Source organism: Miniopterus natalensis, chromosome 5 (genome assembly GCF_054644295.1).
Source record: "Miniopterus natalensis isolate mMinNat1 chromosome 5, mMinNat1.hap1, whole genome shotgun sequence".
In the NCBI taxonomy this organism is placed as follows: domain Eukaryota; kingdom Metazoa; phylum Chordata; class Mammalia; order Chiroptera; family Miniopteridae; genus Miniopterus; species Miniopterus natalensis.
The window spans coordinates 82095380-82109193 of record NC_142085.1 but is presented as its reverse complement, the minus strand read 5'-3'; the positions used below and the strand labels follow the sequence as shown (position 1 = coordinate 82109193).

The 13814-nt window shown below is 38.6% G+C and overlaps 1 protein-coding gene across 1 annotated transcript in view; it reads left to right on the top strand.

The window, feature by feature from the left end:
• Positions 1 to 10510, top strand: part of PPIL4 (peptidylprolyl isomerase like 4) — a 28999-nt gene extending 18489 nt beyond the window's left edge. The window contains exons 12-13 of the mRNA XM_016223973.2: positions 1066 to 1213; positions 6837 to 10510. Coding sequence (XP_016079459.1) covers positions 1066 to 1213; positions 6837 to 7085 — 397 coding nt within the window. The 3' untranslated portion in view covers positions 7086 to 10510. The remainder of the gene's footprint in view (positions 1 to 1065; positions 1214 to 6836) is intronic.
• Positions 10511 to 13814: the final 3304 nt, after the last annotated feature.

Sequence of the window (13814 nt, the reverse complement as noted above, 5' to 3'; positions counted from 1 at the left end):
AAGCTTTCTTTTGAAAACCACTCTTCTAGCCTTCCCCAAAATCTGTTTTAGAAATTGAGATTATTTTCAGCAGAGGTTGTAGTAGTTTTACATTTTCTCTTGTTCTAAGACATGGATTAGTTTTGTTTATGTTAGAGAAAACACTTACCTGAATTAAAACATTATCACAGTTTTTATAACATTGATGTGGAATTTTAAAAATTTTTTCATCATTCTGCCATCGAGACAAATTATATTTATTTCTCCTTGTTTCTTTCAAGTCTTGATCATTTATAAAGTTTTGTAAAGTTGTAATCACTGTATAGTAGATACGGTCTTTGCTTCACGCTTTTTTCACTTTTAGTTTCTCAGAAACACCTTCCCAGGTTTTTCATAGCATTCATTTGTCATTGTTAATAACTTCCTTTATAAAATAATATATCATGTTGCAAGTACTACAATATAATTAAGTATATATTTATTACTAGGCTATTTGTTGTTCCCAGTTTTTATTTAAAATAATCCTGTCATGCATACCTTTGCTCATTTAATTTATTTAATTTTTTTAAAAATTCTTATTTGAATGTCAGCATGATAACTGTTGACATGCATTGCTGAATCCTCCTATAGGATTGAGCTGTTTTCCTTTTCACAGAAGGAGTCCCATGGGTGCACCCTTTATCTCACATAGCTTTTCTGGCATTGGAGTTTGTATTATCTTAATTTCCCCTAGTTAAACATGTGCCTCATCTTCTAAGTTTAAATTTTTTCTTTATTGATAAATGCTTCCTTATTTTTTAGATACCTATATTTTCATTTGTGGATATAGTTTTCCCGCCTCCATATTTTTGCCCACTTACCAATTGTTAATTGCCTATATACAGTCAGGGTTCTTTTCATTTTTTTTCTGACTATGTAATAAAAAAAAAATGAGTCTGGTTTGTTTTAGAAATAAGCTATGCTTGTAAGATGCTTTTGCTTTAAAAAGTTACCTTTAACTTTTTGGTCACCTTTGTCCACCAGATTCTTAGGTTTGATGTATTACCAGTGTCAGTCCTCATGCTTGTCCTTAACTAGCTGCTGCAGTGCAAAATATGATCTTATACTAGAGGAGGAGGCAGAAGACTCAAAGTCGAGTCACTCACACGCAAGTAAAAAGCACAAGAAGAAAACCCGTCACTGCTCTGAAGAAAAAGACGACGAGGGCTACATGCCAGTCAGAAATACTAATCAGGTACTGCCAGTGTCCAGGCTTGGCTGTGGAGAAATAAGTACTTTATCCCTTTATAAAGTACCTTTCAGTGGTGGGCATGCTCTAAGTCTCAAGTGTAGAATGGTTTCACTGGGTAATGAACCTTCATTTTCAAGAGTATATATCACAAATTATAAAAGATTGCTTTTGAATTAATATATAGTTTTATACTGTGAAGCCAGTGATTTGCATACCACCTGTGGATGCTCATTTGTCCCATGAAAAGCAAGTGTGGTTGTGTTCAACAGTTCTTCTCACTTATCACTTGATTACCAAGTGTTACGTGCAGCATTTCCAGCTCTTGAGGGTTTAGGACCTGTAAACCATTTATTCCCTTTTGTATTGTATATATGAAATGAAAACAGCACTCATGATTAACTCGATCATCCCCAAAGCTTTCTTGAACAGTGCATTTTCTAAGACAATAATAGTAAAAATTCCCAAAAGAAAATTGATTATAAAGAGAAGAAAGCATTCCCAGCCTGCATTTTGGTTCTCAGTTAAATGAAAAACAAATTCCACTACAGCTCCTTGCTTTTATTTTACCACGTGGAGGCACTTGAGCTGGGCCCTGGTGGATGCGGAGGGTGTCATAGGCACAGGTGAGAAGGAACTCAGGACGGTGGGGATGTCAGGCAGAGACACGTGGAGAGATGTATTGTGGCTGGCAAAGTAAAGGGTTTGCTGTTAGAAAAGCCAGGCTTAAATTTCCACACTGCTGGTCACTGATGTGACCTTAACAAGTTAGTTATTTCTGAGCCAGTTCCCTCCTCTGTGACATTGAGATAATACTTATTTCACAGGCATGTTGTTCAGAGTAAGTGAGAAAAAAAGTGTGTGCAATCATTTTCTACACTGGCTTTTGTTACTACTTTTACTGTGACAGTCAAATTACTGTGTTTTAAATCAGTTGGAGTACTTCCTGTGATAATGCCATTAATTGGATTCCTACTTCAACTAATTTCTTTTTGATGTTTAAGGATTGCTTTAACAATTTTTTGTTTCATAGTTTTAAAAAACTCATATGATTCCAAAATAAAATCTACAAAATGGTACACACAGAAGACCGAGTTTCTATCCCTATCCCCTCCACATTTTCTCTTCCCCCAACAGTTAACCATTTTATGTGTTTTATGATTTATTCTTTATTTTTAAAAATTTCAGCAAGTAGATATATTTTTAGCCCCCAATTTTGTGGATAGCATATATTCCTACTCCTTGCTGTTGTCCAGCCAGAGGTATATAACCGCTCCTTTCCACAGCCCTTTGGCTATTTAAAGCTTGCCATCCTTCATGCCCTGGCCTGTTTTGAAGTTACACCTTGGTCAGTCCTCCAAGTCATCCACACATGAATCAGTCATAGCTAACATCTTCAGTCTCTACAGTGAGGCGGATACTCTTGGCCCCATTTCACAACAAAGAAAGTGAAAACAAAAGAGGTGAAGCAGCTTTCCCATGGCTTCACACAGCTAATAAATAGTGGAGGCACAATTTAAGTTCACATTTGTACTCCTAACGACTCTACTGCTGACCTGGGATATACTTGTCAGTTTTCTTTCATAAATTCTATAGTTAATCTAATATAATTTGTCCCATAGTGTAATATTTCAATGTGATCTAACAGGAATATATCCCTCCTAATGTCTGGACTCTGTTTTAAACTTAGCTTTTTTAAAGGTGCCTATATCACATTTCTAGGAATATTTAATGTTTTTCACTAAAAACCCTTAATTATTGCCCCTACCCCATGTGTTCTTTAGCCACAGCTCGCCGTCCTGCACTTGTACATGGAATTGTCAATGAATCTAGGCCTCAGGTACACATTGGTGTGTCTGAGATAAGAGGTTTAAAGAAAATTCAAACACTGGCTGCATTTTAAGTCTGTTTCTTCCCCTTTTTATGAATCTTTTTTTTTTTAATCCTCACCAAAGGATGTGCTTTTTTTTTTTTTTTTTATCTTTATTGATTTCAGATTGAGGAAAGGAGAGGGAGAGAGAGAGAGAGAGAAACATCAATGATGAGTCATTGATCGAGCCCATAGCCCAGGCATGTGCCCTGACCGGGAATCGAACCCGGATCACCTGGATCCTAGGTCGATGCTCAACCACTGAGCCGCGCCCGGCTGGGCAGGATGTGCTTATTGATTTTAGAGAGAGAGGAAAGGGGGAGAGAGAGAGAGGAAGGGGGAGGGGAGAGAAAGAAAGAGAAAAACATCAGTAGGTTGCCTCCCATAGGTGCTCCCACTTGGGTTTGAACCGCAACATTTTTGGTGTCCAGGACAACACTTCAACCAACAGCCACCCAGCCGGGACTTACGAATCTTTTTTATCGTGTTGTTTGCTTTTTTAAAACTTTGGAGTAGCAAATATTCTCATCTGGCACAGAGTAAAAGGCATCAAGTGATATTTTGGGGGAATACTGTTAGAATTTTTCTAGAGAATTTTAAGGTAGTTGGCAACTATAAAATCGTTAAATTCCAAATAATAATCTTCTAACTTTATTTCTCCCCTCAAAGTGAATTAAAGCAGATGGTTTTGTTTTTTTAATTGAGGTAACATTGGTTAGTAACATCATATAAGTTTCAGGTGTACAACATTATAATTTGCTGTGTATACTATAGTGAGCTCACCATCCAAAGTTTGGTTTGCAGTCGTCAGCGTACATTTGACTACCTTTACCCATTTTTCCCACTACCACCCTCTTCTCTGGTAACTACCAATCTGTTGTCTGTATCTTTGAGTTAAAGCAAATGTTTTTTTATTTTATACTTTCATGTAATAATATAGTTATACTAATTTTCTCTTTTTTTAAATAATAAAAGCATCCATATTTAAGATTTCAGTGGGCCCCAAATTTTTTCTATTATTCTGATTTTTATCCTTTTGATATCAGCCTCAAAAATATAATCATTAAAGGGAATTTTCAATTCTAGGTAATTTTCGGGTATAGCTCAAATTTTTCTGTTTGTTGGCATTTTGCTTGGTGAGCCTAGTTTACTAAGAATGTTTTAACTTCTTTGTTCAAGTTCTTTGTTTTCTCTTGAGTGACAGCCTTACTGTTCAATTCGAAAACTTCTCTATTTAATTTTTCCATCTCATGTCTTAATTCCAGAGATGGTTTCTGTGTTGTTGAGGTTTGGGTTTTGCTGGGTTACAGGAAATGAGTGCTCGGCTGTGGGTTGCCTGGCTGAGACGCGTTCGTGCTGCTCTCAGTCCTCCTCTGTGGTTTCCATAGGTGTGCAGGAGTCTTAGAGTTTGAGACTCTGTTTTTGCTGTCATTTTAATCCTTTAATGTTATTTTAGTGATTTAGATTTAGCTAAGTCTTTGATTTAATTCCAGCGACCAGAGCAAGGACAGCTTTTAGTTAGACTTCTATTTTACTACTTTATGTGAAATCATTGGCTAGGTTAGGTTGGCTGCTTTAAATTGGCCATTTTATGTGTTTTTTTCTTTCCTTTTTAGCCACATGCTAGTTTAATCATTTTGTCTTATGCCTTAAATGTAATAAATGATAGGATTTTTAAAAGTCCGTCCTGGGAAGGACTTAGAGCTCATCTAATTCACTTCCTTCACCTTAGATATGAGAGCCTGACCCCACAGCCCCTGGACCCTTATAGTTCAGTGGGAGAGCTGGAGCTGTAATGTTTATTTTGACTCAGTCAGGTGTGGGGTTTTTTTCATTATTCTGTATCACCTGTGTTTCAATTTTACATGTCAAATTATTGATCAATTGAATAATGACTTCCAATCTGTGCAGACCTCTTGAGTCTCAGTTTTCTTATTTCTGGAATGAGGATGATATGTATTCCAAAGGTGCTTAGCACTGTGCTAGTCCACAGTTAGAGGATCTGCCCTGAGGTGGCTTCACCCAGGCACCTGAGTTTTTCTCCTTCATGCTAATTCTTCCTGGCTTCTCAGTTTTCACTTTCACCACTCACATTAGCCTTCTCACCGCCCATCCAAACCCAAACCCTCATTCTTTGAGGCTCATCTCAAGTCCTAACTTCTCTGTGAAACCTTCCCTGGAAAATCTAACCTCAAGAAATGACAAAGACCATTGCATTTCAGATTTTCAGGTTCCTCAATTTTTTCAAAGAGTTAAGTACTTCATAACCTTCTCTCCCCCCTCCTCCCCATTTTAAACAAAGCATTTAATCCCTATATATGTAATAATGTGCTGGAAATTTTATGGAGTTATACATCAGCTGTCTCTTTATTTTAAAAGTTTGTCTTAACCAATTCAGAAATTAGGTGTACAGACAGAATTGCACATAGTAGCTACATTTTGTATATGTTACAGAAAGCACAAAAATTCTTTTATCTAAGGATGTTATGTTTTGCTAGAAAATAATTGGTAAAGGGTTAAACCAAATATCGATTCATTTTTCTACCTCTGGGATGCTTACAGAATGATAGAAACTATTGGGATTGTGTGGAAAATCATGAGTCAGTTTATAATGTTGTATTTCATAAACACCAACTATGGTGATCACATTAGATCTCTATTCACGTACAGCAATCTCCAATCTCCATGCCAGGCATAATGTACAGTCTCTAGACAGCTGTGGAGTAACTATGAACCATTTTCTTAAAATCCAGTCTTTAACCCTGAGTATTTATCACTGTAGATTTTAAACTTGACATTTACATCTACTTTAATAATAACGGTGATAGAGTTGGGACCCTTGGGAGTTCAATCCTTAGGATTTTGCCTTTTCTCTGAGAAATCTTTTAAGAAAGTTGAATTTTACGAACTATCTCTGGAAAGAGCACTCCTCTGGTCATTTTAGATTTCAGCCACTCGCTAATATAACTCATTTTAATTGACGGTAGAATTCAAGCAGAAGTAGAATTGTTGTAATTAGCCATCTTCTATGTGGGAAAAGTACTACTGCTGCTTAATATGAAGAAGAGACTTAAATGCACCCACTTTATTGTCTTCGGGGCAGTGGATTATTCCAGTGTTTCTTAATCACTTCTAAGAAATACGTAAATAATGATTTTGATAAAAACATCTATTAGCCTAGTCTAAACATGGAAATTTTATTGGAAGATTTGGAGAGGAGAGGAGCTTTTATGAAATGAACACTTTAAAAATAATCGCTCAGACCAAAGAATGCAGTATCTATTTTCTTTTCCTGTTAGACTGATGGGCTTGTCTGAAACCTCTTCAGGCTACGTTAGTTAAATGGTGTCTTCTTTATAGGATTCTTACGGGAATTTTTGGCAGATCAGTGATGGGTCCACATTTTGGGGGAGTAGAGGGAGATGGAAAGGTGACTGCACATAACCAGAACTTTTGGTGCTGTGCTTTTACTCTAAAGACCTGTTCTGATTTCATTTGGGCAATTTCAGTTACTTGTGTTTGGATCTAATCCTTCAGTTCAGCCGCAATATTAGATACAAAGCAATGAGGTTGATTAGAAAAATGGTCAAATCCTTTTCTGAATTATTTTTGCTTTTTAATTTACAAGACTTTTGGCATTAGTGGTAGTGTTCAAACTTGAGCCATTACGACTGCTTGCTAATAGTGGACTTGTCTGAGTTTTACTAACTCACAGCAATTTTACAGACTCACTTGTAATTCTCTCTGCTCCTTTGACAGGATATCTACAGAGAAATGGGGTTTGGTCACTATGAAGAAGAAAGCTGTTGGGAGAAACAAAAGAGTGAAAAGAAAGACCGACCTCAAAACCGAAGTCGTAGCCGATCTCGAGAAAGGGGTGGCCACCATAGTAATAGTCACAAATCCAAATACCAAACAGGTCCCTATGACAGGGAAAGGAGTAAAAAGAGAGACCGAAGCAGGAGTCCCAGGAAATCCAAAGATAAAGAAAAATCTAAGTACAGATGAAAGATGAAGAATCCGACAGGAGTGGCTAAAGGATTTACTCTTGTCTAACTTAGAGTAATATTTGTTCAGATTTTGAATCAAGGCAGTTAAAGACTCTGCTTGTTCCCCCCCCTATATTCTAATTGTGCCCCTTTTAGGTTAATTATGATTGTGTGGGCACAGAAAGACAAAGAAGTGAACATTTTTTTTGTATACTTTTTTACACTAATTTTATTGTTATACATAAATAGTAGTCTTCATTTTTCAAGTTTTTCACATTTTCCACTTTTAAAAAATGAAGTATTTCATACCTACAAAAAAACATGTATATATGGTAAAAATAATAATTATCTTTGTACCCATCAGCCAGCTTAGGAAATGAATATTACCTGCATTTTAGAAGTCCTGTATGTCCCCTCTCCTTCTCAAGTAATTATTATAAATTTTGTGTTTGTTATTTTCTCTCATTATAGTTTTACAACATCAGTATCCCTAAATGAAATGTTAAGTTTTGTATGTTATTGAATTTTATATAAATGGTATAACGTATGCTCACTTCTGTGACTTGCTTTTTTCAACTTAGTGCTTTTTGAGAATCACTCATTTTTATTGCTGTGTAGTTCATGGATAGACCGCAGTTCATCCTTTTTTCTGTGGGTGGGTGGATGTTTGGGGTGGGTTTGGTTTGGTTTTGCTATTGCAAACAGTGCTGCTATGAACTTTGCATGTCTGGGAGGAACACTGCTTGGCCACGTGGTCTGGGTGTCTTCGTTTTACAAGATGATGCCGAATTGTAGCGTGCAGTGGGTGTACCCGCTTATGCCCTACCAGCGCTGTGTGAGTTACCTTCATCTCATGTTATCTCCAGCACTTCTTAATTTTGGACTTTGTAATTTTGCCACTCTAGGGGAGCTTAAGTGGCATTTTCTTGTGGTGTCCAGCAAGAAGACTATTACATTCTTTGTTGTTCTGTATGTAATGTGTTCTTTTTCTCTGGCTGCATGTAAGTTTTTGAGTTTTAAACAGTTTGATTATGGTGTGCTTGGTATAGTTTTTTTGATATTTCTTCTGATGGGGCTATTTACCTGTAGTTTTATGGTTTTCATCAAATTTGGAACATTTTTGGCTACTATTTCTTCAGTTATTATTATTTTTGTCTTCCCTTTCCTCTCACTGCTTTCCCTCTGGGACTTTAGCTGTATGTTAGGCCACATTCAATTGTCTCCCAAGTTTAAGTCTTTTTTTCCTTTTTGTATGCCAAATTGGACAGTTTCCATCATGTCCTTGAGTCCATGAATCTTTTCCCTTGCAGCATTCAGTCTCTTGTTAATTCCATTCCTTGTATTTTTGACCTCAGACATTAGTTTTTTTATTTTTATTTTCTTTAACCTTCACCAGAGGATATTTTCCCCATTGCTTTTCAGAGAGAGTGGAGAGAGAGGGACAGAGAGAAACATCTCTCTTGATGTGAGAGAGACACATGGACTGGTTGCTTCCCGCACGTGCCCCAACCAGGGCCGGGGATCGAGCCTGCAACTGAGGTACGTGCCCTTGGCCAGAATCGAACGCGGGACCCTTCAGTCCGAGGGCAAGCGCTCTAACCATCGCGCAAACCAGCTAGGGCCAGACATTGTACTTTTAAGTTTCATTTTGGTCTTCTCTACCTACCATGTCTTTCCTTAACACGCTCATGCATTTTCCTATTTTGAACATCTGGAGTAATTTCTGGTAGGTGTTTTGGTGTTCTTGACCATTCTGTCATCTGGGCCATTTCTGGTTTGTTTCTGTTGGTTGATTTCCCCCCACCCTCATTATTGGGTTGTATTTCCTTTGCATGCCTGGTAATTTTTGAATTTTATGTTGTTCGGTGCTGGAATTTTTTATATTCCTTTAAATATGTTGAGCTTTGTTCTGGAACCTAATTAAGTTACTTGGAAACAGTTTGATTCTTTGAAAGCTTTCTTTTCAACTTAATGAGGTGGGACTACAATAGCCTTTAGGGCTAATGTGGCCCACTGCTTAGGTGATACCTTCCTGCACAACCTGCCCTATGCCTGGTCTCTTACGAGATTTCTCCATTCTGGCTTTGGGGATGAAAGCTGTTCTAGGCCCTGTGTGAATTCCCAAACTGTGCCACCTGTTCTTGCCTGGTGGTTCTGTCCCATCGTTGGGTAGTGTCCTCACATGTATACACTGACTGGTATCTGACTGAAGACTCAGGGGAACCCTCTGTGGACCTGGAACTCTCCCTGTGTGGCTCCCTCCGCTCTCCGGGACTGCGCCCTACACACTTGATCGTGGCTGTCCTAAGCTCTCTACCCATGGAGACGCCCAGGCTCTTTGGTTTCCAGGGCTACAGCCTGGAAACCATGCAGTGCGCTCGGGCCATTGTAGGACTTTCCTTCAGAGTCGCTGTCCTGTTGTCCTACATCTGAGAAACTGTTGTTTCTACGTTATACAGGTTTAGTTGGGAAGGTAAATCCTGCCCCTGTTAATCCATTTTGCCTGGAGTGGAAGTCTTGTTTGAATTTCGGCATCTTATACATTCTCATTCCGGAGTGCTCTCTGTGAAAAGTGTTTTTCATGAGTTTTGCCCATTTTATGTTAAGCTGTTGTCTTACAGATTTTTTTAAAGCACCTAGTTTTTAAAAAAATATAGATTGTGGATATTTTTGCTATTAGATGTTGCAAACATCTTTCAGTTTGTGGCTTATTGTTTCACCTTTCTATTGATGCACTCGGAAGAGCCCAAGTTTTAAATTTCTGCTCAGCTTTTTAATATGAAAAAATTCATACATTTATAGAAGCACAAAACCTGAACATCCATATGCCCTCCACCCAAATTTATTAGTTAATAACATTTTGTTGTTGAACAATTTGAAAGTAAGTTGAAAATACAATCACATGTCACCTTTCAGTGTTTCACCATGCATTTCTTCAAAAGCAAGTGCCCTCTATAACCACAATACTATTATCAAACAAGATCAACAGCAGTCCCATAACATATAGTCTATATTCAAATTTCCCTGATCATGTCAAGAATGCTACTTTTAGGTGTTGGTTTGTTTTTAAATCCAAACTCAGTCAAGGTTCACGCACTATGTTGTTCCTGTCAGTTTACTCTCTTAACCTAGAAGAGTTTCTTATCCATCCGTCTCTACCTCCCTTCTTTTTAATGACATTGGTTTTTTGAAGAGTTCAGGCCAGTTGTTTTGTAAAATGTTCCACTTCTGGAATTATTTTATGGTATCATCATGGTGTCTTCTAACCTCTTTATTTCCTGTAAACTGGAAGTTAGAACTAGATGTTTGATTAGAATTAGGTTTTTGTATTTTTAAGTAGAGATTCCTAAGTTTAATGTCAGATTTATTAGCTTTTTTCTGTGTGTTTTGTGCCTTTTGTATTTTGTTTAAGAAATCCTTAATAAAGGTATTCTATATCCTAAAGGTTATAAATAAAGCTTTGTTTTTCTACATTTAAGTCTTTAATCCACATTGAATTGTGTGTGTGTCTATGGTGTGATATTGGGATCCAGATTCACTTTTTTTGCATATGGATATGCCCAGCTGACAAAACGCATTAACGAATGGCTCACCCACTGCTTGTTGGCCGACTTCCATTTCTGTCGGACAGGTTTCTGTGTGTGTGCAGGCTTTGTCCATGGGCTCTGCTCCCTCGGTTAACTTTCTCCTGCCGGCAATACCAAACATCTCTATTTCCGTAGTTTTATAGAAAGTATTTAAGCGAGCCCCTGCCTGTTTTGTTAGGAATGCCTTCGCCCTTTGTTCTGTGCAGTTTTGGAACCAACTTCTCAGACTGTCCAGAGAATTCTGTCGGGACTCTAATTGCCTTTGCTTTCTAATGGTAGATGGTTTTGTGGGGGGAAAGTCTTCACGATACTGAATGTTCCTGTTCATAAAGACAGCATAGCCTTCCTTTTAGTTAAGTTCTTAGGATTTCCTTTATAAAGTTTTGAACTTCTTTTGTTAAATTTACTCCTGGTTTCCCTATCCTAATGTTCTATTATCAATCGTGTCTTTTAAAAGTATGATTTTCCTGTTTCCTCACCTAAGAAGTTTTACATATATTTTTAAATTTTTATTTTTTAGATAATTTTAGATTTATGGAAGGGTTACCAAAATAATTTGTGTAACATCCTGTGCAGAGGCCAAGCTCATCTTTGTCTCATTCCGGTCTTAGTACTTGTGCTGCTGAAGTGAGCACAGAAGTTATATTTTCGATTACTGCTCTTATGTCCAGACATTTTACTAAATTAAAATATGTAAGGTTTTGGGGGGGAGGGTTGGGGGGTAAGTGGACAATAATATCTGCAAATAAGAATTGTTTTTCTTCATTATTTTAAAATGTATTTTTTAAACTATGTATACATGCACAGTGTAAAAATATCACAGGAAAAACAAGTCTGATTTCAAGGTCTACCCTGACCTCCATCATTGCAGAGCTGGGAAGATGCCTGCACATGGTTTGTTTTCTTTCTAGTCTAGTCTTTCTCTGAGGGTGAGCCCTTCTAGTCTCCTGGCTTTATGTGAAGATTTTTAAAAAGTGTTTTTTTAAATATTTTTTAAAGTTGATTTTAGAGAGGAAGGGAAAGGGAGAGAGAGAAATGCCAATGTGAGAGAAACATTGGTTGCCTCCCGCATGCACCCCGACCGAAGACCTAACCTGAAACCTGGGCATGTGCCCTGACTGGGAATCGAACTGGCGACCTTTGGGGGCACGGGGCGACGCTCAACCAACTGAGCCACAGCTGCCAGGGCTTATGTGAAGGTTTTAGATTCAGCTTCCCAGCTCTCAGGCCCAAAGCCTAGTCTTCATCAGCATCCCTCCTCACTGCTGGCCTGAGGCCTTTAGTCCCCAAGCTCTGCACTGTACTTGATTCGTAGCCATCAATAGAGAAGATGGTAACAATGTTACATAGAAAACTATCACCCTGAATAGAGAAAGAGAAATACTGTCCATACAGAAGACTCTAAAATGTGGCCTAAAGGATGAGTAAGAGAGAAATAATGGTTGGATGTGACAGGAGTGGTGAGAAGAAATAACTCTGAAGCTTGAATTCAATAGGTTCAGTGGAAAAATAAAAGTAGTAAAACTGAGCCTAGAATTTCAAGGAACAATTGTCCTTAATTGCAAAAGCTGACACTAGGTATGAAAACCTGTCATTTTTTACAAGAGATGTGTGGATGGAAACAAAGCTCTATTAATCCGGGAGTGATTTTACTGGCGATGACCTCCAATCACAGTGTCCATCAGGTACCCTTGACTTACAGGGCAGTCCTAGTGCTATGTTACCACTATTAGCATCTAGGCTAAAGCAACCATGTTATTTTGAGATTCAAATTGCTCACTCATTATAACTTGGCTGTAAAGTTCCAGGCTGATCTCTTTTACCAGTTGAATTTTGAAAGATTTTGATCAGAAACTATTAAAGGCTCAAGGTAGAGAAACTTTAAGTAAGTTTATACTTACATAAGTGGCTTTTAATAAATTGGTTGCTTTTGAGTTATTGAAAGATATATTTCGTATGTTTTCCACTGATCATAAAAAATTTTCATCTCAAGTTTGACATTTCTTACCCATCTAGACTGAGTCACAAAGACTGCATAATAGATAGTAAAATCGAAATCACAGAGGCCCTACCTTTCAGTGGCTGTTGCTATGAAACTGTTTTGATGGGAAATTTTAGAGAAGCTCGGGCTTCCTGTTATTAAATGATAGACTATGGAGATCCCCTTAATTTTCAAAGTTTTCTCTTTAAGCAAACAATCTCAATTCTTGCTACTGGGACGGTCTTTATTGTCACCCTCTTACCCACCCAGGACTGCTGATTAGGGTTCGTTTTTTGCCTCCTCTCCTGTTCCTTGGGTATGGAATGGGCAGATGGGCGGGGGTCTGAGAGGTGTTTTATGTGCAGTGAGAAAGTTGTATTGCTATTACCTATTTTGCCTAGGACACTAGGAAGCTTGAGACACCAAAAGGACTCAAATATGGCCACACACTGGCAAGAGAGCTTGTCTAACAGAGAACTTAGGAAAGCATGGCTTTGTTGTCGTGAGTCTAGAATAAGACCACACTCACCGCTGGTTCCTGAAAAAGAGACAAGTTTTGTTTTGTTTTGTTTCCTCCAAGGGTACCTCGGTCTGGCGGGGAGAGCTTGGGATCCTGAGTCAGAAAAGTTGAGTCAAGAGCAAGGGCAGGACCACAACAGAGGACTGAAGAGTGACGGGCATCGGAAGGGAGGAGGGAATTAGGGAGAGGGGCGCACGGAATGCAAAGCCGGGAAGCGTGGATGGATTTGCCAGGCAGCCGGAAAGCAGAACATCTTCCTAGTGGAAGATGCGGCTCTGGGGAGTTGAGAAAAGCTACTCTGGGAGTTGTATGCAGGCTCTTCACCAAGGGTTGGCCCCCAGTTCCTCAGGTGGCATTGCCTACGAGTCACTCAATATCTCCTGCACGCATGGCCCCCGATCCAGATTGGTATCACACGCTTCGCAGAGGAGATGTGTAAGCTGAAACCTGGGCACCACAACAATAGAAAAAGTCACACTGTCTTTGCTACATAGTCACTCACTTGGCCTTGTAGAAAGTAATGCAAGTATCTTTGGAATGGCCATGGATGGCCATGCTTTTAGGAAATCTCTGACATGGGGTAGGGTCAGAATAGGACCAGCTCGCGGACGGGCGTTCCCTTGACCTGCGCTGTGGGATGTGGGGAGGGCTGGCCTGGAG